A 27420-nucleotide genomic window follows, 5' to 3' on the forward strand; every position below is an offset into this window, starting at 1 on the left:
CCAGGACGACTGATCTCTGTAATCTAGAGCTCAATTGTAATTCCTGAAGATCCAGAAGTAAGTTTTCCCAGCAAAGCATATAGCAGTGATGGCGAACCTTTTCGAGACCGAGTGCCCAAATTGCAACCCAAAACCCACTTGTTTATCGCAAAGTGCCAACACGGCAATTTAACCTGAATACTGAGGTTTTCGTTTAGAAAAAACAGTCGGCTCCGAGGCATGTGTTACTCGGGAGTAAGCTTGGTGGTAGTCGGTGGCTTTGCTTTGAAGCGACCGTGCAACTCTTCCGACGGGTGAATCACGACCCTAGGAGGGTTTACTCAGAAGCAAGCCCTATTGCCAGCAACCGAGCTCACTCCCAGGTAAAGGATCGCGCTTTAGTTCTTTGCATGAAAATCAGTGGGGTTTAACAGTGCTTAACAGGGTTACCTACACTGCTTCCCCAAAACTAGGTCTTAGGTTTAATGCTAATAATCGAGCCCAGTGGCCCAGGCCAGCCTAGATGTGTGTATGTGGGGGCACTCTGTTTCCGCATGCCCACAGAGAGGGCTCTGAGTGCCACCTCTGGCACCCGTGCCATAGGTTCACCACCACTGGCATATAGTGTATCTATAAGAACATAAGAACAAGCCAGCTGGATCAGACCAGAGTCCATCTAGTCCAGCACTCTGCTACTCACAGTGGCCCACCAGGTGCCTTTGGGAGCTCACATGCAGGATGTGAAAGCAATGGCCTTCTGCGGCTGTTGCTCCTGAGCACCTGGTCTGCTAAGGCATTTGCAATCTCAGATCAAAGAGGATCCAGATTGGTAGCCATAAATCGACTTCTCCTCCATTTATCTGTCCAAGCCCCTTTTAAAGCTACCCAGGTTAGTGGCCATCACCACCTCCTGTGGCAGCATATTCCAAACACCAATCACATGTTGCGTGAAGAAGTGTTTCCTTTTATTAGTCCTAATTCTTCCCCCCAGCATTTTCAATGAATGCCCCCTGGTTCTAGTATTGTGAGAAAGAGAGAAAAATTTCTCTCTGTCAACATTTTCTACCCCATGCATAATTTTATAGACTTCAATCATATCCCCCCTCAGACGTCTCCTCTCCAAACTAAAGAGTCCCAAACGCTGCAGCCTCTCCTCATAAGGAAGGTGCTCCAGTCCTTCAATCATCCTCGTTGCCCTTCTCTGCACTTTTTCTATCTCTTCGATATCCTTTTTGGGATGTGGCGACCAGAACTGAACACAGTACTCCAAGTGCGGTCGCACCATGGATTTATATAAGTGCATGACAATCTTTGCAGTTTTATTCTCAATTCCTTTCCTAATTATCCCCAGCATAGAGTTTGCCTCTCTAGATCTGTCTAAGTTCAGGAAAATTGCAAAGGGGAACCGTTAAGCCCCCTCCGTCACTCCACGTGCTGAGGTTGTGACCTAAAGTCAGTCCTGCTATTTCTGGAACTTAATTCCTGAGCGCAGAAGTCCAATGTGCTATCTGTTGACCAGACACATGGGGAGAACATGAGGGTTTTGTTAGGTTTGATTCATCCCTGGGACAGACAGGTGTTGGAATCATAGAGTTGCAAGGAGCCATACAGGTCATTTTGGCCAATGTCCTGCTCAATTCAGGATCAGCTTACAGCATCTTCTTCACACACACCACTACCCAGACTTGTGTCCCTCATCCAGTATGCGTGTTCCTTGCTTTTGTTCCCCAGATGTACAACTTGGCATTTAGAGCCAGTATGGTATAGTGTTAAGAGTGGTGGGCTCTAATATGGAGAACCAGGTTTGATTCCCCACTCCTCCACATGAGTATCTCTCACTTCTCTACATGAAGCCTGCTGAGTGACCTAGGCGTAGTCATAGTTCTCTCAGAATTCTCCTAGCCCCACCTATCTCACAAGGGGTCTGTGGCAGGGAGAGGCAGAGGAGGAGTTGGTAAGCCGCTTTGAGACTCCTTAAAGTTGAGGAAAGCAGGGTATAAATCTGAACTTCCTTGTTGAATTGCATCTTGTTCACATCCATCCACTGATGGTCCTGCGAGATACATAGTGATAGGAAAGCGGTCTTCTCTTGTCTGCAGAACATAATTTCAGGCGGTTCTATTACCGCCGTGGTGTGTTTGCTGTTTCCCCTTGGCTCCCTCTTACGATAACATCTGCTTTCAAGAAATCAAACGTAACTGGGTTAATAACAACATACTCACTGGAACAGGTTTGGCGTTGGTCTTGTTTTTCTGGATGTTTGGCACAGTGGACCCTGTTTGATTTGGGAGTGAGCGATGATTGATTGTCAAAAGCTGTACTGGTCTCACCTTTTTCCTTCCTGTACTCTCATCACCTTTTGCCTTGAGCACAGGGGACCTTTCAGACCTCTTGCCTGCTAATTTACTGAGCATTTGGTTCGGCTTTAAGCTGGAACAATTGTGCTTTTGTGTCTCAGGAAGTCGGGGTCCTAAGCACGGGTAGTCGCCTTTGCCCAATCCTCTTACGTGCCCAGAAGTGCAGAAGGCTCCTCGGATCTGCCTTGTAGCAAAATGAATGAGGACGGTAAACCTCAGGTAGGGTTTTGAGCCTGGCCTGAATAACAATTGCCCAGTTTCTTTTCAAGCATTTTCCGGACAGGTGCTTGACGTACTGCAGCACTTCTTGCCGAGTATATAGATTTTTTTTTATAATAGTGTTTTGTCCCTTGCAGGGTTGTCAGAACGACTGTGGAGCTGGATGTGCCTCAGCCACCGCAAAGCACGTGACCGAATCGTTCAAGGTACGTTATTTGTGAAAGCTTTCTTGCCTGGAGCGTTTCTCTGGATTTGGCTTGGCCTGTGAGGGTTGTGAAGCTATTGACGTGTGGTGGGCGAGCGTGTTGCAGGATTCTTCCGTGGGTGTAAGGATTCTTCCGTGGGTGGCAGCATGGGTCTCCGACACGCTTGATCCTGATGCGTTGCGGTGGTTAAGAAAAACAGTGTTCGGTTGTATTTAGAGTGCCATGTTAAGAAGAGGGAAGGCAGTGTCGTGCAGAAGTTAGCGTGTTTGACTAGGACACGGGTGAGCCAGGGCCAAATCCACATTCTTCTGCAAACCTTGCCAGGGGAATTTGGATCTGTCATGTTATCTGGGCCTGGCCTACTCCACAAGGTTGTTGAGAAGATGGAAGGTGAAACAGGGATTGTGTTGGCCACTCTTGATGGGATAAAAACAGTTTGATAGCTAGATCTGGGTTCTGATATCCTCTCATTGAAGGTCATTGGGAAGCCTTGGTCTGGTCACTGTCTCTTGACTTAACCTACTTTGCATGGTTGTTGTACAGAGACAGTAGAGGCGGGGTGGACCCTGTAAGCTATCCAGAATTCCTTGGCGATAAGGGTGTGTGTGTGTGTGTGTGTGTGTGTGTGTGTGTGAGAGAGAGAGAGAGAGAGAGAGAGAGAGAGAGAGAAATGTGGTTAGATAAACTTCTTTGGGTCAAACTAGACTCGATCTCTATAGCTTGGAGATAAGTTCTAATTCCGGCCCTTTCCCCACTCACTGTTTGCTGCGCGCTACTCTTGCCGAGTAGCGCAGGGTCCACCTGCACTCCCCACTACAGGGGCAGCAACAACGCAGCCGCCCCAACTCTGCTGCTCTTGCGCCCCCTCAGCGCGGGCCATTCTGGCGCTGCTCAAAATGGCGCCTTTTGATGACCCCGCGCGCAGCGCGAGGCAGTGGGGAAGCCCGGGAACACGACCCTCGCGCTAAAAAGGTCCTGGACCAGACGAAACCAACGTCATTTTAAAAGTGGGGAAACGGCCTCCGAGAGATCTCCAGGCCCCACCTGGAGATTGGCAACCCTATTGTAGTCTCAGTGCAAATTAGGGTTCTGCTCAGCTGCTTTACACAGAAAGGCTTTTTTTTTTAACACAGAAAGGCTTTTTAGCTCCTAAAATCAACTGTGCTGTGGACACTTCCTCTTTTCCTGTCCCCCCCACCCCAAATGGGACAGATCCTTCCTTATTTCTCCCTTTGTTATTTCCTCTGTCAATTTTTTTTAAAAAAACAAATGAGAAATCTTTCTCTAGTTGTCGGTAAAAAGCAAACCACAGATGATTTCGCAGGGGGATCCCAACTTGTCTGCATTTGCCCAGATGTCATTCCTCTCATTTTTTTGCTCTTGCTTAAGTCCTGGCGGAGGAGTCCCCCCCCCAAAAAAAAACTCCCTGCTAACCTCCTCTCTTATTTCTGCCTCTGCTTCATAGCTCAATATTGTTCATTGCCACTATTCACAATGGGGTTGACAACTTCCATATGGCAGCAAGATTTCCCCCTGAATTAGACCTGCTCTTCCCCCTTCCGCACATGCAGAAGAATGCACTTTCAATCCACTTTCAATGCACTTTGGAGCTGGATTTTACTGGGCGGAATAGAAAAATCCACTTGCAAACAGTTATGAAAGTGGATTGAAAGTGCGTTATTCTGCATGTGCGGAAGGGGCCTAATAAGAGATCAATTCCCCTGGAGAAAGTGGCCGCTTAAGAGGGTGGTCTCTCTGTGACATTATACTTCGCTGATCGATTTACACATTTCTCCTCTTCTGAATTATGTCCTCACAACAGCCCTGGGAGGGAGGTTTAGGGTGCGATCAGTGGCATACCTAGGCAAACTGGAGCCCTGGGCAAAACCTGAGAAAGAAAGAAAACAAGCATTGGCAGGAAGGGGGTTGGATTTAAAAGGAAAATCTGGGGAAATGCCTGTGGTCAGGGGGTGCCTGCTGTCAGGGGTGCAATTATTAAGATAGCAGCACCAAAATTTCAGAGTATCTTCATGAGACTCTACTGATGATACTATCCAGGTTTGGTGAAGTTTGGTTCAGGGGGTCCAAAGTTATGGACCCTCAAAGGTGTAGCCCCCATCTCCTATTAGCTCCCATTGGAAACAATGGGGGATGGGGGCACTCCCTTTGGGAGTCCATAACTTTGGACTCCCTGAACCAAACCTCACCAAACCTGGGTGATAGCATCAGGAGAGTCTCCCGAAAAATCCCTGAAATTTTGGTGCCGCTATCCTAAAAACTGCACCCTCTGCAGGCCAAAAATGGAAAAACGCTGAAAATATAAAAAATCCCACAAACGAACTTGCAGTTTTTGCGCCCCCCACAAGGCGGTGCCCTGGGCAACTGCCCACTTTGCCCAATGAGAGGCACGCCTCTGGGTGTGTGACTCACACATGTGTATGCCTCCAAGGTCCCCTGTTCTCCATAATCATCTGGGGATTTGAACCTCACTGCTTTTCCTGGTCCGATACTTTGACTGGTACCCCGTTCTGGTTGTCTGTCTAACCAGCTCAGTACTGACAGCTCTAATTGGCAGCAACTGTCCAGCGTCTCATTTTGCCTGGACGGTGATACAGCCTAGCAGCTGGGAGAACGATCGAGAAGTTTGCTGGATCTAGCCTCGTCTTAGCGACAAACACACTGGGCATCCTTAAGCGAGCAGCTACTCTACCTGCAAGATCGGGACAATAACGCTAGCCTACCTTACAGGACTGCTGTGTTACATGTTCAGCTCAAAAAGTGGTATGATTCCTTCCTTCCTTCCTTCCTTCCTTCCTTCCTTCCTTCCTTCCTTCCTTCCTTCCTTCCTTCCTTCCTTCCTCCCTTCCTCCCTTCCTCCCTTCCTCCCTTCCTTCCTTCCTTCCTTCCTTCCTTCCTTCCTTCCTCCCTCCTTCCCTTCCTTCCATCCTCCCTCTCTCCCTTCCTCCCTCCTTCCCTCCCTTCCTTCCTTCCTTCCCTCCCTTCCCCCCTTCCTTCCTTCCTTCCTTCCCCCCCCCCCCCCCCCCCCCCCCCCCCCCCTCATGAGGCATCACCTGATCCCCTGTGCTGGCTCCGGGCGGTGAACAACACAATTCAAACATCAAGCAGGAGCAGGTCATGCACAAAATATAATTACATAAGCTCCATCCCATAGTCATCAATAAAACAACCTAAAAACTCATATAAAACAGCTGATAACAGTTAATAAATAAATACACAAGAGGCGTCCAGAAACCCCAATTAAAACCCCCAAAGAAAGGGGGACGGCGGGCCCCTCAATATGAGGGGACCCTGATGTAACAGCACCAAGGCAAAGAGCAGTGAGGGGGCACTATTGTTAAGGATCTGTTAAGGATCACTATTATTTGTGACTGTTTAACTACAGATGACAGGGATTGAACTTGGGAGACTCTTGTATTGTCGAAGGCTTTCACGGCCGGATTCAACTGGTTGTGGTGGGTTTTCCGGACTGTGTGGCCATGGTCTGGTGGAAGATCCACCAGACCACGGCCACACAGCTTGGAAAACCCACCACAACCGGTTGGAGACTCTTGTTTTAATGGAAGAAGGTTCCCCATGACAACTGCTAGCACTCCAAACTGGAGGATGTGGGAGATATCGGCGACCACAAATGAGCTCAGCTTGAAACTCTGGCTCAGAGCAGCAATCAATCCTTCAATTAAGGCTCTATCAAAGTCAGCCACTCCCATAAGAAAAACCTGATGCCAATTTGTTTTGCCATCCCTGCAGTTCGGGAGGGATCGTGTTTATTCCTAGCCTAGTCTAAATGAAACAGCAACTGGCAGCAAAAACTGCAAACACAGACTTGAGTGACCTTGAATATGAATCTTAAAAAAAAAAAGAGTTTGCCGCTTCCCAAAGGATGTTAACGTTTTTGGCTCACGCATTGTGGCAGTCAGGAAAGAGCAGCAGCAGCTGACTGTTCCTTTTATGTGTTTAAAACTAGAGGGAAGGAAAGTAAATTACACACACGCACGAAACGGCCCTTGTGTAACTTTTAGAAATTGTTAAAAGTGACCTTTTGGAAATAATGAACTGGTACCAAGAAAAATTCTCTTCTGCCAGAGAATCTGTGAAAAGATGGTAGTCATAGTACAATTGCCAGTTGTGGTCAGATTTTATTTATGACTCGTTTATCCAAACTGGCTGTCCAGATGACTCACTGTGCTCAAATCAATGCATACTAAACAACCATTTAAAACCTGCTTTGGCAATAGTGGAAAATGCCATTAAGTTGCTGCCGTTCTATAGAGGTCACATTCTCGTTTTCCTAGCTGGTAAATTCCTGTTTCTTCAGGAGTTTTTTCCCCCCTGTTCCATATGTGTTTTGCTCCCTCTAGTGGTTGATTTAGTATTATACAAATTTACGTCCAGCATATCTGCCCTCAGATTTAAACTGCAGGTTTTTATGCTGGACATGAACTAGAACAGGAAACACACCCTCAAGAAACAGGAACTTGCAGCTTACAAGTCTGGCAGGCCTAATTACTCATGACCTATGGATTTGTCTACCATAGGAGCAGTGGCGTAGGAGGTTAAGAGCTCATGTATCTAATCTGGAGGAACCGGGTTTGATTCCCAGCTCTGCCGCCTGAGCTGTGGAGGCTTATCTGGGGAATTCAGATTAGCTTGTACACTCCCACACACGCCAGCTGGGTGACCTTGGGCTAGTCACAGCTTCTCGGAGCTCTCTCAGCCCCACCCCCCTCACAGGGTGTTTGTTGTGAGGGGGGAAGGGCAAGGAGATTGCAGGAGAGAAAGGGGGGATATAAATCCAAAACTCTTCTCTTCTTCTTCTTTGTCAGCAGGGACAAAAGCTTTGGAGGTGTGTAGGGAGCCACTGAACAAAAAGCTGCTAATGTAAATTACACACCAGACCACGGCCACACAGCCCGGAAAACCCACAACAATCAGTGGAATCCGACCGTGAAAGCCTTCGACATTACACTGCGAATGTAGTTTATATTTTTGATTGCAGCCACGCTGCCAGTTGAGGCCAGTCTGATGTGGAGGTTACACATAGTTCCTGAAGAATCGTACTCAAACCTGCCTTATGCTGAGTCCGGCAATTGGTCTGTCAAGACTGATATTGTCTGCTCTTACCGGCTAAAGCTTTCCAGGGTCTGAGGTCAAGGTCTTTCACCTGTTTCCCTGACCCTTTTGACTGGAGAGGTCAGGGATTGAACCGGGACCTTCTGCGTGCAAAAAAGAAGCTTTGTCATTGGCCCCTTCTGCACACGCAAAATAATGCGTTTTCAAACCACTTTCACAATTGTTTGCAAGTGGATTTTGCCATTCCGCACAGCTTCAAAGAGCACTGAAAGCAGTTTGAAAGTGCATTATTCTGCAAGTGCGGAATAAGCCTAATTGAGCTGTGACCTCTACCCTTCAGTTCCGCATGCAGAATATTACCAATGTTTTATATAAAAACATCCCTCAACCATATTCTAATTGCTCTGCAGGAATCAGAATACTGACTTAAAAGCCCCCAGATTGCTTTTTAAATAGTCTTTCTCCCTAATAATAATACAGTGGAACCTCGGTTTTCATTGTCTTCGGATTTCATCGGTTTTGGTTTTCATCGATTTTTTTCAGTGAAAAATTTGTCTCGGTTTTCATCGATTTGCCTTGGTTTTCATCGATTTGCAGTAAGGTGCAGGGGGTTGTGGAGAAAAATCACCCAGACAAAGCTGTTGCAGGCCGTGTCTGCAACTTGTTTAATGACAATGTCTTGCCCCATTTCAGACAAATCTGAAAGAGGCGTCAGTGGCGTAGGAGGTTAAGAGTTCATGTATCTAATCTGGAGGAACCGGGTTTGATTCCCAGCTCTGCTGCTTGAGTTGCGGAGGCTTATCTAGGGAATTCAGATTAGCTTGTACACTCCCACACACGCCAGCTGGGTGACCTTGGGCTAGTCACAGCTTCTCGGAGCTCTCTCAGCCCCACCTACCTCACAGAGTGTTTGTTGTGAGGGGGGAAGGGCAAGGAGATTGTAAGCCCCTTTGAGTCTCCTGCAGGAGAGAAAGGGGGGATATAAATCCAAACTCCTCCTCCTCCTCCTCCTCCTCCTCCTCCTCCTCCTCCTCCTCCTCCTCCTCCTCCTTCTTCTTCTTCTTCTTCTTCTTCTTCTTCTTCTTCTTCTTCTTCTTCTTCTTCTTCGAGAACTGTATTTCCCTGTGATCTTTGTTATGCTGTTTCAGGGAAGGAGGCTTTCTTCTTTGTTTGCATGCCTCAGCAGGATATTATGGGCTAGACGGTTTCACTTGGCCAGCAGCGCGCATCAGATACGGATCATGAATTTCCCTTTTTGTCTGAAATGAAGGATGCTGAAGGTTGATCAGGCACCTAACAAATGCTCTTTAGTTATGAGGTCTTCTTCTGCTAATAGTCAAGATCTAGTGGGATGTTACTGAAATGTTTTCTTTGCTGTAGTGCTGTCTTCATCCAGGACAATGTTTTTGTAGATGGATGACTTGGAATGTTATTGAAGGGAGGGAGAGTATACAGATACTCTGTACTTTTTTCATGGTAGAGGGGGATTGTCGCTGAATAACATTTCTTCTTTGAAGGTCCCAGGTTTAAATCCCAGTATCTGCAATTAAAAAAAAATCTGGTAGCCAGAGTGGTATAGCGGTGAAGGTGTTGGACTAGGATCTTGGAATCATAGAATCATAGTTGGAAGAGACCCCAAGGGCCATCAAGTCCAACCCCCTGCAATGCAGGAACACACAATCAAAGCACTCCTGACAGATGGCCATCCAGCCATCTCTCTTTAAAAACCTCCAAAGAAGGAGACTCCACTACTCTCCAAGGCAGTGAATTCCACTGTCGAACAGTCCTGACTGTCAGGAAGTTTCTCCTGATGTTTAGGTGAAATCTCTTTTCCTTCACCCTTGAACCCATTATTCCTGGTCCTAGTCTCTAGAGCTTGTTCCCTCACCAACATGACATCCCTTCAGCTTTGATTCCCTTCTCTGCCATGGAAACTTGATGGGGGACCCTGGACCAGTCACACACTCTCAGCCTCGACCTTGGCAAATGTTTGGATGGGAGGCCTCCAAGGAATAACGGTGGCAATGGCAAACCACCTCTGAATGCCTCTTGCCTCGACTGTGGTCGTTTCCCCACTTCCCTCTACCAAAGGTTGCTGTGCGCTACTCCCAGCACGCATCATTTCTGGTGCGCTCCCAGGCTTCCCCACATCAAAAGGCGCCGTTTCGAGGAGCACCAGGAATGATGCGCGCTGAGGGGGCGGGACAGCGACAGTGTCGGGGCAGCTGTGTTGTCACTGCCCCTGTAGTGGGGAGTGCTGGGGGACCCCGCGCTACTTGGGGAGAGTAGCGCGCAGCAGCAGATAAGTGAGGAAACGACCTGTGACTTTGACAACAATTCTTATTACTGCTAGGAGGTGAAGGGCACACACAATGCAATCATAAACAAAGGCGTAGCCTTCTGAGTCCATTGCAGTTGATGGTCTTAAAGGCAGTAACTCTGCTTCTGATTGCATTTCCAGTGTTAGACTTTTGTAGCAAATCACATGTGTGAATATTGGGTTGGGAAACCTGCCCCAGTCACAGTTTCCAACCACATGTGAACGGGAGTGTGGTGTGAGAAAGAGATCCCCGTGTTATTTTTTGCTGCAGGAAGCATCAACTCGTGTCTAGTGTTTTTGTAAAATAATAATAATACTGACAATGATGGACCATTAAGTCATAACTTTTCGTTCAAAGCCACTCTGGACTTCCTTGGAGGTCTCCCATCCAAATACTAACCAGGGCCAGCCCTACTTAGCTTCCAAAGACCAATGATATGTGAATAGCCTGGACTATTCAGGCTGCTAATATTTCCATGGCCATCATAATATATGGAACTGCTCTTACCCTTGAAATCTAGTTTGAATCATTTCACTATAATACAGTTATTATAGACGTAAAGAAAGACATAGAAGTTTGAGGAAGATCAACCAAGTGGTTTTGAGGAAGGCCAACAAAGTGGGAGGGTGAAGGAGAAGACCTGAAAATTTAGGCCTCAGTGGGGGGAACAGAGGTTACAGTAGAGTTTTATAAAATTAAGCATGTGATAGAGAAGAAGAATGTGCTGTGGAGTGGCAATTAACTCACGGTGACCTCATTTGCAAGGTGTTACAAACCAGAGATGGGTAGAGGTGGTTTGCCACTGCCTTACTCTGCGTAGCAACCTGAGTCTTCCTTGGTACCCAAGTACTGACCATGGTTAAAACTCTTTAGCTTCCAATCTGTTGGGATAGAGACAGCGGATTTTTTTTTAAATCTCAAAAAGGATATTGAAGAGATAGAAAAAGTGCAGAGAAGGGCAACGAGGATGATTGAGGGATTGGAGCACCTTCCTTATGAGGAGAGGCTGCAGCGTTTGGGGCTCTTTAGTTTGGAGAGGAGACGTCTGAGGGGGGATATGATTGAAGTCTATAAAATTATGCATGGGGTAGAAAATGTTGACAGAGAGAAATTGTTCTCTCTTTCTCACAATACTAGAACCAGGGGGCATTCATTGAAAATGCTGGGGGGAAGAATTAGGACTAATAAAAGGAAACATTTCTTCACGCAACCTGTGATTGGTGTTTGGAATATGCTGCCACAGGAGGTGGTGATGGCTACTAACCTGGATAGCTTTAAAAGGGGCTTGGACAGATTTATGGAGGAGAAGTCGATCTATGGCTACCAATCTTGATCCTCTTTGATCTGAGATTGCAAATGCCTTAGCAGACCAGGTGCTCGGGAGCAACAGCAGCAGCAGAAGGCCATTGCTTTCACCTCCTGCACATGAGCTCCCAAAGGCACCTGGTGGGCCACTGCGAGTAGCAGAGAGCTGGACTAGATGGACTCTGGTCTGATCCAGCAGGCTAGTTCTTATGTTCTTATGTTCTTAAAAGAGCTGTTTCGCTCCCTTTCTCATAATCCCAGAACTCATGGGAATCCAGTGAAGCTGTTGGGTAGAAGATTTAAGACATTAAAAAGTAACTTCTGCTTCACTCAAAAATTCACTGAATTGTAGAATTATCTGCCACGAGGTATCACAATAACCACTAGGTTAGTTGACTTTGAAAAGGGATTAGACAAATGCACGAAAGGCAGATTCATCACCTCGTCACCAACTATTAACCGTGATGACTAAATAGATTTTTGGGGTTCAAAGCCAGTAGTCCTCTGAATATCAGATGATGTGGAATGAGGACAGAGAAGGCTATTACAGACTATCGATATTCTGTTTGGAGGTACGTGACTGACCCTTGTATGAAACAGGTTGGTGGTCTGGCTCGGTGACCAATTCAACGTAGTTGATCTTACATTTTTATGTGATGATGATGGCGAAACCTTTAATGGCATATATATAAATTATACAATAGAAATTAAAATTGGCTGGTAAAAAAGTTTTTTAAAAAACAAGCATCATAAGAGCTGGAATATTAAGCCACTGAATTGGGATTGCATTTGGGAACGTTCAGTGATGACAACACACAAGAATCTGGCAGTTTGTTCGATAGTAGCGGTTGAGTTGCTGTCTAACAAGAACAAAGTTTTGACAGCATCTGTAGTGTTGCCTAGATCAGTTATGAGAGGATTAAGTAGTCTTTCCCGCTCTACAGCATATAAAGGGCAATATAATAGAACATGATGGATAGTTTCTTCAAGTCCAGGATTGCAGGTGCAAACATTTTTATGTATCCTGGTTTTGTTTTGTTTTATCCATAGGCTGCCGACTTAATCATCAACCCCGCTGCTACGTTCAAGGAAAAGCCGGATCCCACTGGTCTCGTGTTTGGAACCGTGTTCTCTGACAACATGCTGTTTATAGAGTGGTCCTTAGCGTCAGGATGGGAGAAACCTCATATTAAGCCTCTGGAGAACCTGTCCGTACATCCCGCCATATCAGCCTTTCACTACGCCGTAGAAGTGAGTACCGCAGTAGGACAAAAACGAGTTCTTATCTGTTATAGTTCTAAGCTTCGTCGTTTTTAAGCATCGTTTCTTGCGTTACAAACTCGCTGCTTTCGTTCGAACGGTTGAACGTAGGGTCCCGAAATTATTATTTGAAAATTGTTGCTCCGGAAAAATGACATGTGTAATTGGAAAAGAATGAAGTGTGAATTGCAGCTAAGTACATGACCTAGCTCCACTGGAAAGCACTGAGGCGAATGTGAGGTGATATAAAAAGTCCCTCTTCAGTTCCCAATGGCTCATTCACATACGCCCATCGTGGTTTGAGGTTGCTGTCACCAGCTGCTGAACGCATGTTTGTGAATCAGCACCTACCTAAAGTGCAGAGAAGGGCAACGAGGATGATTGAGGGACTGGAGCACCTTCCTTATGAGGAGAGGCTGCAGCGTTTGGGACTCTTTAGTTTGGAGAGGAGACGTCTGAGGGGGGAGATGATTGAAGTCTATAAAATTATGCATGGGGTAGAAAATGTGGACAGAGAGACATTTCTCTTTCTTTCTCACAATACCAGAACCAGGGGGCATTCATTGACAATGCCGGGGGGAAGAATTAGGACTAATAAAAGGAAACACTTCTTCACGCAACGTGTGATTGGTGTTTGGGATATGCTGCCACAGGAGGTGGTGATGGCCACTCACCTGGATAGCTTTAAAAGGGGCCTGGACAGATTTATGGAGGAGAAGTCGATCTCTGGTTACCAATCTTGATCCTCTTTGATCTGAGATTGCAAATGCCTTAGCAGACCAGGTGCTCGGGAGCAACAGCCGCAGAAGGCCACTGCTTTCACCTCCTGCACGTGAGCTCCCAAAGGCACCTTGTGGGCCACTGCGAGTAGCAGACAGCTGGACTAGATGGACTCTGGTCTGATCCAGCTGGCTTGTTCTTATGCTCTTATGTTCTACCTCAGGTTGGCAGAAGAACCTATGGCATTTGTTCCCTGACCTTTCCCAAACTCCCCGTCACTCTCCTGGGCCAACAACTTCTTTCTAGTACAGACATCCACTGGAAGCCAAAAGTGTGTTGCCTCCAGCGTTGAAATTAATTGGTGCCTGCCAGAAACCAGCGCGGTGAACGTTTGAGGCGTTCGTGCCAAATGCTGCCATGTTGGTGCCCGTAAGAGTGGCATATGTTATACTTCCATCTGTGTCGGAGCCTCAGTTAAGAGCATGTTTTGGCTGCCAAGGAGTGTGTGGAGAAAACGTGGGGCTTTTTTTTGTTTCTTTTTTAGGGTTTTTTCCCTTCTCCCTGTGTTGCGAATTTGAGAATGGTCAATTGGTTTTGTAAGGTGGTATATGTCCTGTGTGGCTTCCAAAGGGTAGGACCAGGGTCTGGCTGAAGGCCTCGGGTCCCCTCCGTGCCCCCAGAGTCCTTAGGAAGACCCAGTTTGTAGACCGTTGAGCTCTAATGGGACAGGCCGCCAGGAAAGTACCAATCTGGGACAGCAAATTTAGCCTGGATCCATTTTAACCACTTTTAAATGGCAGCAGCATCCCCATGGAGGACACTATGGTTTTCCCTGAGATATATCAGTGATACCATCCAAAGTTAGGTTCTCACGTCAAGGGAGTGGAAATTGTCAAAGATCCCAAGCCCGAACATTTCAGTGGAATGTTCTAATCCAGGGGTCTGCAACCTGTGGCTCTCCAGATGTTCATGGACTACAATTTCCATCAGCCCCTGCCAATTGGCCATGCTGGCAAGGGCTGATGGAATTTGTAGTCCATGAACATCTGGAGAGCCACAGGTTGCAGACTCCTGTTCTAATCAGAGTGACACTCTTCTACATCAGGCTCCGTTTGATCTTGACCCCCTCCAATTTCTTCTCTCCCAGAGATCAGTCCTGTGATTTTATCAGATCTCTCTTTGGCTGAATAGAGCTGGATACATTAAGCGCTCCTGGTCTTTGTGAGGAGCAATGAGACACCCTAGATAATCCTGGATGTGAAATGCTGTAATATACAGTATCTGAAGTCTTCATTGCTAATAACGAATATGCTCTTTTTTATATGTCCCCTCCCCGTTGTTTTCGTTTCAATTTTTTTTTGGACCCTTGTTGCTTCACGTTTCCTCTAGCCACGAGGACTGACAGAGGCGAAACTGCTCCACATGCTGTGGCTCAATGAATACACAGTGGGTATAACACGAGTTCACAATGATGCTTTTGGCGTTCCCCTCCCCCTCCCACTCCCCGTCTCTGCATTTTTTGTGGTCTGTGATTCCTCCAATAATCCTGGCTCTGCCACCTACGTGGTCCGGCTTGTCTGTTGCAGATTACATGGCGAGTGTCAGGTTATTGTTCATACATTCGTTTGTTTTCATTTTGTTTTTCCGTTTTATATCGATCCATCAGTAAGATGCCTTGAACCGGCCTTGCGGAGCTCATAGAACTTAGTAGCCTGCTTGCCTGTCACATGTTGCTATACAGCTAGCGGTTAGGTGGGATTGCATCACGGTGGATTGCAGAGCAAATTTTTTGCATGCGGAGGTTCCATGATTCAGTCCCTCGTTCAAGAATTCAGCTATTACGAACAATGCCGAATTTCTCATCTCCTGTTGTTTCGCCCCGAAAATCCCAGTTTTGCTTCTACCTTTCGCCAGTCAAACTGGCGGTTCTTTCTTTTTGCGCCATTGTTCCGTTTCCTTGCATCTGAATGGTTCCATTAAATGTGTGCCTTTTTCAACGGATTTGTGCATCGATAAATCAGCATTGTTTGTATGTTAAATCAACAAGTGGCGCACCGTGTACATACTGTGCCATAGAAATCTATGGAAAGCGACAAAATCAATAGCAAAAAGAGGGATAACATAAGCATAAGCATAAGCATAAGCATAAGCATTTTATTGTCATTGTGCACGCACAACGAAATTTACAGCAGCATTCCTCGATGCACACAATTTCAGACTCATACAATTTCAGACTCATGCAATTTCAGACTCATACATCATCATCCTCCACCCATCCCTACATAGCCCCAAATACATCAATATGAAGCAGCGGAGTTTAGCATAGCCACAGCTCTAGAGTAGAAGCTGTCTCTAAGCCTCTTTGTCCTAGTTCTGAGGGCCCTGATAACATAAGCATAAGCATAAGCATAAGCATAAGCATTTTATTGTCATTGTGCACGCACAACGAAATTTACAGCAGCATTCCTCGATGCACACAATTTCAGACTCATACAATTTCAGACTCATGCAATTTCAGACTCATACATCATCATCCTCCACCCATCCCTACATAGCCCCAAATACATCAATATGAAGCAGCGGAGTTTAGCATAGCCACAGCTCTAGAGTAGAAGCTGTCTCTAAGCCTCTTTGTCCTAGTTCTGAGGGCCCTGATAACTTTCTAACAAAAATATAAATAAACAAAAGTAGATGAAAAAGGGACTGTTCACTCATCCCTACAAGTAGCAGATATTCGAAAAGACTTTTCTCAGCTAGCCACAGTACAGAGCTACCATGTTTCCCCAAAAATAAGACAGGGTCTTATATTAATTTTTGCACCAAAAGATGCATTAGGGCTTATTTTCTGGGTAGGGCTTATTTTAGGGTAAATACGGTACCTTCACAATTCATTAAGGTGGGCTTCCCGTCACGTGTGATGCAAGCTGCATCCTCATTGGCAGGGAACACCCTGCTGGATCACACCATCCTGATCTGTAACTACCGGTAGGGCTTATTTTTGGAGTCGGGATTATATTTTAAGCATCCCCCAAAGAGCCTGAAAAATCATGATAGGTCTTATTTTCAAGGAAACACAGTAGATAGTTTATTTAACGCAGCTTGTGTAGATTCTGTATTTCTTGCCTAAGGAATGGAAAGGGCTGGACCCAGACTAAACTTGCTGTTTCTGCAAATTCCACTTCCTGCTACAGACCCTTGTTCATGTTGTTCCTCGTTGCCCCCAGTGTGTAGTCCGTTGGGCTCCAATGGGATAGGCCGCCAGGAAAGTACCAATCTGGGACAGCCAATTTAGCCTGGATCCATCTTAGGAATCTCTTCGCCTCCTCACCTAGAAGCAACACCTACTTGTTTCATGGCAAACAGTGGCCCTTTCTACACAAGTCACTGAATATGTTTGCAAAACATTTGCAAAACATTTTCAACCACCCCTCCCCAGTTTGTCTGCACTCCTGCGAAACGCCGCCTGGCTGCCTTTTTGTGATTGTTCCAGGTTTTAAAAAATTCCTTATGGATTCGATGCTTTAATGTTTCGTTCTGCCCTTCGCCATAGCTCGTGTAATCAATGCTTCGTAGATTTCACCTCCCAAATTAAAAAACAGACAGATGAAAAAAACAGGCGAGACAGATCAGAGCGAGCTCAGAAAATGACATCGAGCAAGAAGTCCGGGGACTGCAGATAGGCGTGGGAAACATTTTAAAGAAATCCCACGTCAGATCAAAACGTTTTGAAACAGTTTCAGCGAAAGAAGCGCTATTCTTGACCATGCATTTAAAATATTTTCAGGATGGAAATAAAACATTTTTGGGGTAAAAATTATGTGGAACTCCTTGGGGAAAAATGTTTTATTTCCAGCCTTAAAACGTTTTAAAGCGTCTGTACAGAAAGGGCCACTCGTTTTCGAACCAGTGTTTGGCCAGCATACTTCAAAGATCGCATCCTCCCCCATGTGCCCCCATTACAAGCTCTGACATGATGGCAGCCGCATGCTTGCCACAGGAACACAACGGCCATTTTAACATGATTTAAGAATGCTACAAGATGGGGCCCTCACTGCATTTTTGAACCACTTTAACATGGCAGCAGCATCCCCATGGTGGACACTATGGTTTTCCCTGAGATATATCAGTGATACCATCCAAAGTTAGGTTCTCACGTCAAGGGAGTGGAAATTTTCAAAGATCCCAAGCCTGAACATTTCAGCGGAATGTTCTAATCCAGGGGTCTGCAACCTGCGGCTCTCCAGATGTTCATGGACTACAATTCCCATCAGCCCCTGCCAATTGGCCATGCTGGCAGGGGCTGATGGGATTTGTAGTCCCAGTCAAATGAGTGCAACTGGCATGTCGCCAGCATTAAGCAAGAATGATAAAACAATTTTAGATTAAAAGGAAGTGCTAGTAGAATTGGAGGGAATTGATATCAGACGCCATCTTGAGTTAACATTAATTTACATGCTACATTTTAATGGGGTAGGGTTTATTTTTATTAGAGCCGTACTAACGTATATTTATTGTATTTTAACCTGACTGTGCTCTATTTAAATGCTGTTCACCGCCCTGAGCCCTCCGGGGGAGGGTGGTCTATAAACCCAATAAACAACAACAACAACAACAACAACAACAACAACAATAGTAGTAGATAAAAAGTGAGTGAGGTAAAAGAACTTTTAAAAACTTATCGTAAAAATGCGGAGGAGCTCATCAGGGAGCGACCGCACGGAACGGCAGCCGGAACCGGACTACTTCCCTCTCTCCTCTTTAAAAATATTGATTGCCAGTAGAACGGCAATGCTTTCTTCCACTTTGGGATTTGTAGTCCATGAACATCTAGAGAGCTGAAGGTTGCAGACCCCTGTTCTAATCAGAGTGACGCTCTTCTACATCAGTTGATATCAGAGGGCTTAGAAGGGTATCGCCCAGCTTCCGGTAGCTCTCCAAAAGACCTCTTTTGGCTACCATTCGGGGGGAAGGGACTAAGGTTTGGATCCAGAGAAAACGGTGTGGAAATACCAATGAATTTCAAATATTACTTTTTTTTGGTCCATGTTACCTATCCCATAAGTCGGAGGTGGAATGAGCTACCAGTGTGCACCTTGTTCAACATTATGGTGCTTTGTTTTATCTGTGTCTATATATTTTATCTCAAGAACCCTTACAACAGCCCCGTAAAGCATACCAGCATTAGTATCCTCTTGGAGATGAGAGGGGCTGTGATAGTTTATGGCTGCGTTGAGAATCGAACCAGAGGTAAAGATAAAGTTTCCCCTTCAGTCATATCCGACCCAGGGGTACCACTGCAAGCAGTGATTTTATAGGCAAGCCATTTTTGTGGGGTAGTTTGCCATTGCTTTCCCTGGAAACCAGAGGACTTTACTCCACTTACAAGCTCTGCTTTGTGTGCAGTGATAAAATCCCACCCGCAGGCAATTGCAAGCCACTGTTTTTCAGTGAAATCAGCGGGTTCAGAACTCCCCGCTGCTTTCTCCGCTACCGAAAAGGATGAGCTGAAAGTTTCTGTAGATGCTCCCCACATTTCCAGGAATGGTTATGCAAGGCCTTCTTGTTTGTGGACATCTAATTTCATTCTTGGTTTCCATCCAGGCATAGTTGAGTAATGTCTGGGGTTGCATGGTCAGAGTTTACAATAAGAATCATAAAAGCCCGGATCATGTGGTGCATCTTCCTTAACTGTGTGTGGCTCGGATGTTTTCACCACGGCAGCTACCGCCTTGCTCAGTATGTGTAGAAATCAGGGCATTCCTTGAACACAACAGGCACTGATTAGTTCTAACAGCAGTCTTGCCAATTAGAACAGACCAGTGGTGGGAATCCAAAAATTTTAATAACAGGTTCCGATGGTGGTGGGATTCAAACAGTGGCACCACCGCACACATGCACCTCCGGTCCCTATTGGGCAGGGAGGTTGCTTTAGTAACCCCTTCTCGGCACTCAGAAAAAATTAGTAACCACTTCTAGAGAAGTGGTGAGAACTGGTTGGATCCCACCTCTGGAACAGACCCTTCTTTCTCTAGTTAGGGTGGCTTATGGAGTCCTCTTAAATCCACGAGGATCCCTGCTTTAATTTGTCAAATGAATCTAAGTTTTCACCCTCACAGTTATTTAGGATATGGTTGAAACCAGAGGTGGGATCCAGCAGGTTCTCCACAGGTTCCCGAGAGTAGGTTACTAATTACTTGTGTGTGCCGAGAGGGGGTTACTAATTGGTGATTTTGCCCTGAGATTTTTGCCTTAGTTACGCCCCTCCTCTTAGCAGTAGCACGCAGAACTTGAAGCAGTCTAGCAGGAGGTGCACCGGCGTGCGTGGCAGCCTGCGCCTGCGTACATTTGTTTCCCGCCCAAGGACCGGCGCAGTGGCTGCATCCTTGCCACAGCCCCGCACAAGAATGCCCCGCCCCCGGAATGCCCGGCCATGCCCCGCCCAGCCCCATTGACGCTACGCCACAGTTTGAATCCCACCACCATGGAAACCTGTTACTAAAAATTTTGGATCCCACCACTGGTTTAAACTGTGATTGCCGAAAAGGTCAAGGTGAGGTTGCCGTTTTGATGCTGAGATATTGGAAGTTAATAAGCAACGTTCCCTGCAAGTCCTTAAATCAGGGGTCCACGACCTTTTTGAGCCCGTGGGAACCTTTGGAATTCTGATACAAGACGGTCGGCGCAGACCCAAAATGGCTGTCACAAAATGTCTGCCGCGGGAGGTGGAGCCAGCCAGAAAATGGCTGCCACAGCTTAACTTCAGTCACACAGTGAAGATCTTTGTGTTGTAGTGACAGCCGCTGCCCATGTAGCATTTGTAAAAAGCCTCACAGCCCATCAGAAATTTTTGTGGGGAACAGCCCCACCTGGCCCTAACCAACTTTCTAAAAACACTTGGTGGGCCCCAGAAAAGGTGCTTTGAGTGCCCAGGTGCACCGCTGTGAGGACCCCTGCCTTAAATGAGTGCTGATTAGAAACAGACTCGGAAGATCAGTCAATCAAAGGGCTTGTTGAGCTGCCAGCTAAAGTTAGCAACCCCTGGGAAAAAAGAAAGTCACTCAAGAGTCTGCATCAGGAAGTCCTGCCTTCCCTGCCAGCTCAAAATCATCCTCATCGTCATGTCGATGATGCAAGTCAGGATTTTTCTAATTGGGGGTAGCAGAAAACAATAGTATTTAGAATATGGTGACCAGACGTCCCGCTTTTGGTGGGACAGTCCTGCCTAAAAAGAATTTGTCCTGCGTCCCGCAGGTTTTTTGAACCATTTTGATTTTTGGAAGGCTGCCGCAGGAGTGCACTGCCTTCTGGGGCGCTCCTGGTTTCCCGCCCTGTCACAGGGCGGGAAACGGGAGCGCCCCAGAAGGCAGTGCGCTCCTGCGGCTGCGCGTGCGGCCGCCCTCCCGCCTACCCGCCCGGGTCCCAGTTTACAAAGGTGACAATCTGGTCACCTTAATTTAGAAGGTATTTAGCTAACATTTACTTAATAATATGTAACATTTGTATAGTGCTTTTAGTGTTTACAGATATATAACTGTTAGGAATCTGGGGAGAAACACATCAGGGTGCCGTCAGTGATGGCAGAACATCCCCTCTGAAAGAAACCTGTAATGGATCTCATGCCTCTTTAGGAGTTGCTGGAAACTCTGTGGTAAAACCATTGAGACTTTGGTAACTCCTAGAGAGGTGGGATGCTACTTCCAGGTTTTCCCTGCAAGTACTACCACACTGTCAGACTGATGGCAGTTTTCCCAGCAGGAAAATGGAGCGGGCAGCCTTGATATATAATTTTTTGTTGCAATTGTTACATTGATGTTGTAATGCTAGGCAGTATAATTATCCCCAGGGGGTGGGAGAATGGGGCTGAGAGAATGGCTGAGATGGAGAACTATCTATGGCAGAGGTGTCCAACTCTGGCGCTTCAGATGTTCGTGGACTGCATTTCCCATCAGCCCCTGCTGGCACCACCAATTGGGGCTGATGGGAATTGTAGTCCATGAACATCTGAAGCGCCAGAGTTGGAAACCCCTGATCTATGGGGTTTGTGAACGAGGGACAATTGGAACTGGCAAGCTCCTGACAGATCACAGTTCATTGCCTCAGCTCAGCTCCTGTTACATCTCCAGTTCTGAATGCATAAAATATGTCAATAAACTTAACATTCCATTTATTCTGATAGCATTTTGAATGTAGCCATGTTTTCGTTACACCAGATGTTGCTCAGCCATACTGACCCTTTGCCACGGCTCTGCTTGGTTCTTCACAGCTGTTCGAAGGCATGAAGGCGTATCGAGGAGCGGACGGCAAAATCCGCCTCTTCCGACCCAGGCTGAACATGGACCGGATGCTGCGGTCGGCTATGCGGGCTACTTTGCCGGTCTGTACTGCAAGCCAATGTTTCCTCCTTATTTCTTGATCTCTTTTCGCTCCTTCTTTGATTCCCAAAGCAGCTAGCACCTAACAATTTAAAATCCAACACAAATTCCAAGGAAACGTGTTTAAAGTGGTTCTTGGGTAGGCTGACCAGACGTCCCGCTTTTGGCGGGACAGTCCCACCTTTAAACAATTTGTCCCATGTCCCGCGGGTTCTTCAAATTGTCCCGATTTTGGGGAGGCTGCCGCGCTGCCTTCTGGGGCGCAAGGCGGTGTGGCAGCCTCCCGCGCACGCGGCACGAGGGAGAACCTGGTGTGCCTTTTGGGGCTTGTTGTTTTGTCAGCTCTGTGAAGCAGAGGTGAAGCGGAAACGGCTGAAGCCGTCATCAGAACTTGTAGCCGGTGGCGCTCCTGGCGTGCCGCGAGCATATGCAGGAGCACTTTCCGACCTCTCTGGGGCTTGCCATTTGTCCTCCAACTAAAGGCACAGCAATCGCAGGTTGTAATTGGAGGAAGGGACAATCAGATGAAAGTAGATGTAGCCATGTTAGAATCGTACCTGCACTCAGCGCCGGATTTACCTACAGACTTGGCAGGCCAAAGCCTAAGGCCTCAAAATCTAGAGGGCCTCCAGTCAAGATGTATAATATTTTGGACACCATCATAGACCTTTCTTATAATTGTCATAACACACTGTCTCTAAACAACCCTTCAGTAATTTTCCTTACATTCCATTTCAGAATAGTAGTGTCTTAAGCAATAACTCCTTCCAAAACTTCACTGGAAATGGCCCTCGTTTCGTGACCCCATTTTGTGGACCCCATCTTCCCCTTGTGGGATTAGGAGGGAACTCAAAAGTGGAATGGTAGGATTCAGCAGGTTCGCACCACTTCGGCAGAACTAGTTGTTAACATGGTGCTTGTAAACAACCAGTTGTTACTAGGTACTAGGTGCTACCTCTTTTTCTTTTCATGAGTTTTGCTCATGAAATGCTTTTTTTTTTGGCAGTAAGGAAATATGAACTCAGCTATTGGGCTCTGCAGTAGCTTCATCACAAATCAGTGAAATTCTTTGGAGCTTCATGGCAACTGAGCTGCATGCTAGGAACCTCTCTTCATTTCAGGAATGGAAATGGGTTGGTTTCTGCAGATGCTCAGGGAAGAGAGCCATCACAGTTTGTAGAACGGATCCATGGAATCCAATCCATTGGTCTTGCCTACAGATGGAATCGTTGACCCTATTTGCTCTTGGACCAAACGGTAGCATGAAGAGGATGCGCGGTTTTGAGTTATCGGGAACTCTTAAGTGTGGAACCCATAGCAGGAAATCTGGAATAAGTGTTTCCAGCCATCTTAATTTAGTCTCCAAGTAGGTTCAGCAACTAGATTGCCTAAACGCATGCTGAAGATTCAAGTTCAATCCCTAACCATCCCAAAGGATCTCAGATGTTTGAAGAGATTGTTCTCTTCCTGAAATCCATAAGAGTTGCATCCATAGGCGGAACTACAATGGGGCGGGGGAGGGGGGACACCGTGTTCAGGCTGAAAAAGTGCCCTGGTGGGAACTATACTTCCCAGGAGACCTTGCGAGCCCCATGGTCTCCTGGGAAGTGTAGTTCCCACCAGGACTTTTTCAGCCTGAACTGAACAGGCCGCTTTTTCAGCCTGAAAAGCTTCAGGCTGAAAAAGCGGCCTGTTCAGTTCAGGCTGAAAAAAAGCCCTGGTGGGAACTACATTGCTCATAGAGCTAAGGTAAAGGGGGGGGGGCGCAGGGGGCGTGGCTTGGCGCCATTTTGCCCCGGGCGCCATTTTCTCCCCCTATGCCACTGGTAGCATCCAATCAGAATAGATAGTGGGCTTTTCTGCATTTGCTCCCTCTGCTTGGCATACACAAGGTGCCAAGTTCAATTCTCAGCATCTCCAGTTAAAAGGACCAGGCAGCAGGTGATGTACGCCCTGAGCCCTCCGGGATAGGGCAGGATAAAAATATGAATAAACAAACAAGCAAACAAACAAATAAGACTCTCCTGAGACCCTGAAGAGCACCTGCCAGCCTGAGTACACAATACTGACCTTCCTGAACCAATGGTCTGATTCTATAGAAGGGAGCTTGAAGGGTGACCTTTCGCCCATCAAAGTTGTTCCTTAACACTTCTCTGAAAAAGCCAGAATGAAAAGAGAACACGAGACAGGATCATCACCTTAGCTCTTGTTTTCCTTGTTTGCAAGTGCGATAAACTGCCGATTCAAATCTCCTGTATTTGCGTTTCTGAAGCACACTTTGCAGCGGCAATAAAACCAGTCACGCCAGCTTGTTTCTTGGGTGCTTAAAAATCATATGACCTTTGGCGTCATGCCTGGTCACACGCCTCTGGCAGTTTACGAAACTCTCCGGAACGTCGTGGCTGCTCATTTAATAGCCGAATTCAGTGTTCCCATTCCAGACCGTTTTCGTAAAGTCGGGGTTGTTTCTAAACATGCCCTTTTTCTTTTAGGGATTTGACAAAGAAGAGCTTTTGGAGTGTATCCGGAAACTTGTGGAAGTTGAAAAGGAGTGGGTGCCATATTCGACTTCGGCTAGCTTGTATATCCGCCCTACTTTGATTGGAACAGAGGTGAGAGGGGCGATTTTATAAACTTAATTTTTTTCCACAATTAAAACTATGTACCGGTAGTTATTTGACTATGAACAGGGCAGCGCTCAGCTTGCCAATATTACCCTTACTAATCTTTTTGGAGTCGAGAGTTTCGTGCTCTCAAAAGTCTGATTTGTTCATAATTAAATGCAAAGTGAAATTCAAGTGTCTTTGAGTCCGCAGTTAACTGCATTTAGAATCACGGAAGAGACCCCAAGGGCCATCAAGTCCAACCCCCTGCCATGCAGGAACACACAATCAAAGCACTTCTGTCAGATGGTCACCGAACCTCTGTTAAAAAACCTCCAAAGAAGGAGACTCCACCACACTCCGGGGTAGTGCATTCCACTGTCGAACAGCCCTGACTGTCAGGAATTTTTTTCCTAGGAGCAGCAGTGGCATAGGAGGTTAAGAGCTCGTGTATCTAATCTGGAGGAACCGGGTTTGATTCCCAGCTCTGCCACCTGAGCTGTGGAGGCTTCTCTGGGGAATTCAGATTAGCCTGTACAGTCCCACACACGCCAGCTGGGTGACCTTGGGCTAGTCACAGCTTCTCGGAGCTCTCTCAGCCCCACCCACCTCACAGGGTGTTTGTTGTGAGGGGGGAAGGGCAAGGAGATTGTAAGCCCCTTTGAGTCTCCTGCACGAGAGAAAGGGGGGATATAAATCCAAACTCTTCTTCTTCTTCTTCTTCTTCTCATGTTTAGGTGGAATCTCTTTTCGTTCACCTTGAACCCATGACTCCTGGTCCTAGTCTCTGGAGCAGCAGAAAACAAGCTTGTTCACCAACATGACATCCCTTCAAATCTCTAAACATGGCTATCCTGTCACCTCTTAACAGTGGCGTATCTGCCTAGGGACAAGGGGTACCCCTTGTCCCCGGGCGCCACTCTTCTGGTCACATGGGGGGTGCAAAATCGGCCCCCCATGTGACCAGAAAGTCCTGCTGTCTCGTCGTTTTTGCATGCGGGATTTCACCTACAGCAGGGGTCTGCAACCTGTGGCGCTCCAGATGTTCATGGACTACAACTCCCAGTTGGCCATGCTGGCAGAGGCTGATGGGAATTGTAGTCCATGGACATCTGGAGAGCCGCAGGTTGCAGACCCCTGACCTAGAATATATGGCAGTGGTGGCGAACCTTTGGCACTCCAGATGTTATGGACTACAATTCCCATCAGCCCCTCCCAGCATGGCCAATTGGAACTAAGTTGGCCATACTGGTAGGGGCTGATGGGAATTGTAGTCCATAACATCTGGAGTGCCAAAGGTTCGCCACCACGGATATATGGCATACCATAACAATTGCCCTCCAAAGCAGCCATTTTATCCAGGTAAACCGATCTTTGTTGTCTGGAGACCAGCCATAATTTAAGGCCCACCTGGAAACTGGCAAACCTAACTGGCAGGCATGGGGGAGCTATGTTGTGTCTGCTACGCACATGACATAATATTTCACAGTAATATCAGACAGCCGGTAGGGTGTACTAGTTAGCGTGTTGGGAGATTCACGTTCAAATCCCTTGTTTTCCATGGAAACTTGCTGGCTGATCTTGGGCCTGTCTATCTGTCTCAGCTTAACCTATCTCGCAGCATTGTTAAGAACATAAGAACAAGCCAGCTGGATCAGACCAGAGTCCATCTAGTCCAGCTCTCTGCTACTCGCAGTGGCCCACCAGGTGCCTTTGGGAGCTCACATGCAGGATGTGGAAGCAGTGGCCTTCTGCGGCTGTTGCTCCCGAGCACCTGGTCTGCTAAGGCATTTGCAATCTCAGATCCAAGAGGATCAAGATTGGTAGCCATAAATCGACTTTTCCTCCATCATCTGCAAACTTGGCCTCCACGCTACCCACCCCTACTTCCAGGTATTGTTGTGAGGGTAAAACAGAGGCGAGGAGAATGATTGAGGGGCTTTGGGTTTGGGGAGAAATTAGGATATAGATGAAGTAAAATAAATGCATTCACTAGTAAAGAAATACAGCTACTTTGAAACAGAAAAGTAATACTTGTGTTTGATCATACCTCCACCTAGTGGAAATATATTGCCACTGCACTGCCCATGTCAAGTTTTGTCTGCCATTCTTCGATCTATGATGTGTGATGTGTACCACGTTCTCCCAATATGTGATTCATTAGGGGTCTGTGTTGAGCCGTGGCCAGCCTAACTAAACAACTGCTTGCCTATAGGAATATTTCACACCCGCAACCAGGCAGCCCACCGTCCAAGAGGCAAGCGTCAAGGTTCTGTGTCAGAGAACGCTTGAACAAAACTCTGCATGGTGCACATTGTTGCATGGTCCAAGAACTGCATCTCAGCATCCTTGGCAGCATTGCAGAAGATCCCAAATGCATTTTTTTGCATTGCATGGGCTTGTGTTTCAAAAGAGCGCTTTGAGACTTCTGTGTGTTTGTAAAGGTGGAGGAAAGGACCATTCAGTCGCAGCTGGCTTATGGCGACCCCCTAGGATTTCCACAGCAAAAGACTTCAGAGATGGTTTGTCATTGCCTGCCTCAACGTCATGGCGTTCCTTGGAGGTTTCCCATCTGAATACTGAGCAGGGCCAATCCTGCTTAGCTGCTGAGTTCTGATGAGATCAGGCTATACTTTGCCATTCCACATCCCAATGTGAACACACCTTTAAAAAAACTGAAAAGGAAAGGCAATGATAGAGGTGTGTGGGAATGCAGGGATGACTAGGAACTGGGAGTGCTGGCCAGCCAGCCAGCCTTCCAAAAAAAGTCTGGTCAAACCTTCATCTGCCTTTATAATCTGCAGAGATGGAGAGATTGAAGAGACAGAAGAGATAGAAAAAGTGCAGAGAAGGGCAATGAGGATGATTGAAGGATTTGAGCACCTTCCTTATGAGGAGAGGCTGCAGCGTTTGGGACTCTTTAGTTTGGAGAGGAGACGTCTGAGGGGGGGATATGATTGAAGTCTATAAAATTATGCATGGGGTAG

At 46.7% G+C, this 27420-nt stretch overlaps 1 protein-coding gene across 3 annotated transcripts in view; it reads left to right on the plus strand.

Annotated features, from left to right (window-relative positions):
- BCAT1 (branched chain amino acid transaminase 1) overlaps positions 1–27420 on the plus strand; it is an 87445-nt gene that overhangs the window by 43317 nt on the left and 16708 nt on the right. The window contains exons 1-6 of one of the 3 annotated variants that reach the window (XM_048500249.1): positions 2506–2555; positions 2693–2761; positions 12529–12729; positions 14848–14904; positions 21722–21832; positions 24323–24442. In XM_048500249.1, the coding sequence (XP_048356206.1) occupies positions 2532–2555; positions 2693–2761; positions 12529–12729; positions 14848–14904; positions 21722–21832; positions 24323–24442 (582 nt within the window). In that variant the 5' untranslated portion in view covers positions 2506–2531. Of the gene's footprint in view, positions 1–2505; positions 2556–2692; positions 2762–12528; positions 12730–14847; positions 14905–21721; positions 21833–24322; positions 24443–27420 lie in introns of those variants that run through there. The other 2 variants (XM_048500250.1, XM_048500251.1) reach the window with 2 other exon arrangements.

Source organism: Sphaerodactylus townsendi, linkage group LG06, assembly GCF_021028975.2.
Source record: "Sphaerodactylus townsendi isolate TG3544 linkage group LG06, MPM_Stown_v2.3, whole genome shotgun sequence".
In the NCBI taxonomy this organism is placed as follows: Eukaryota; Metazoa; Chordata; class Lepidosauria; order Squamata; family Sphaerodactylidae; genus Sphaerodactylus; species Sphaerodactylus townsendi.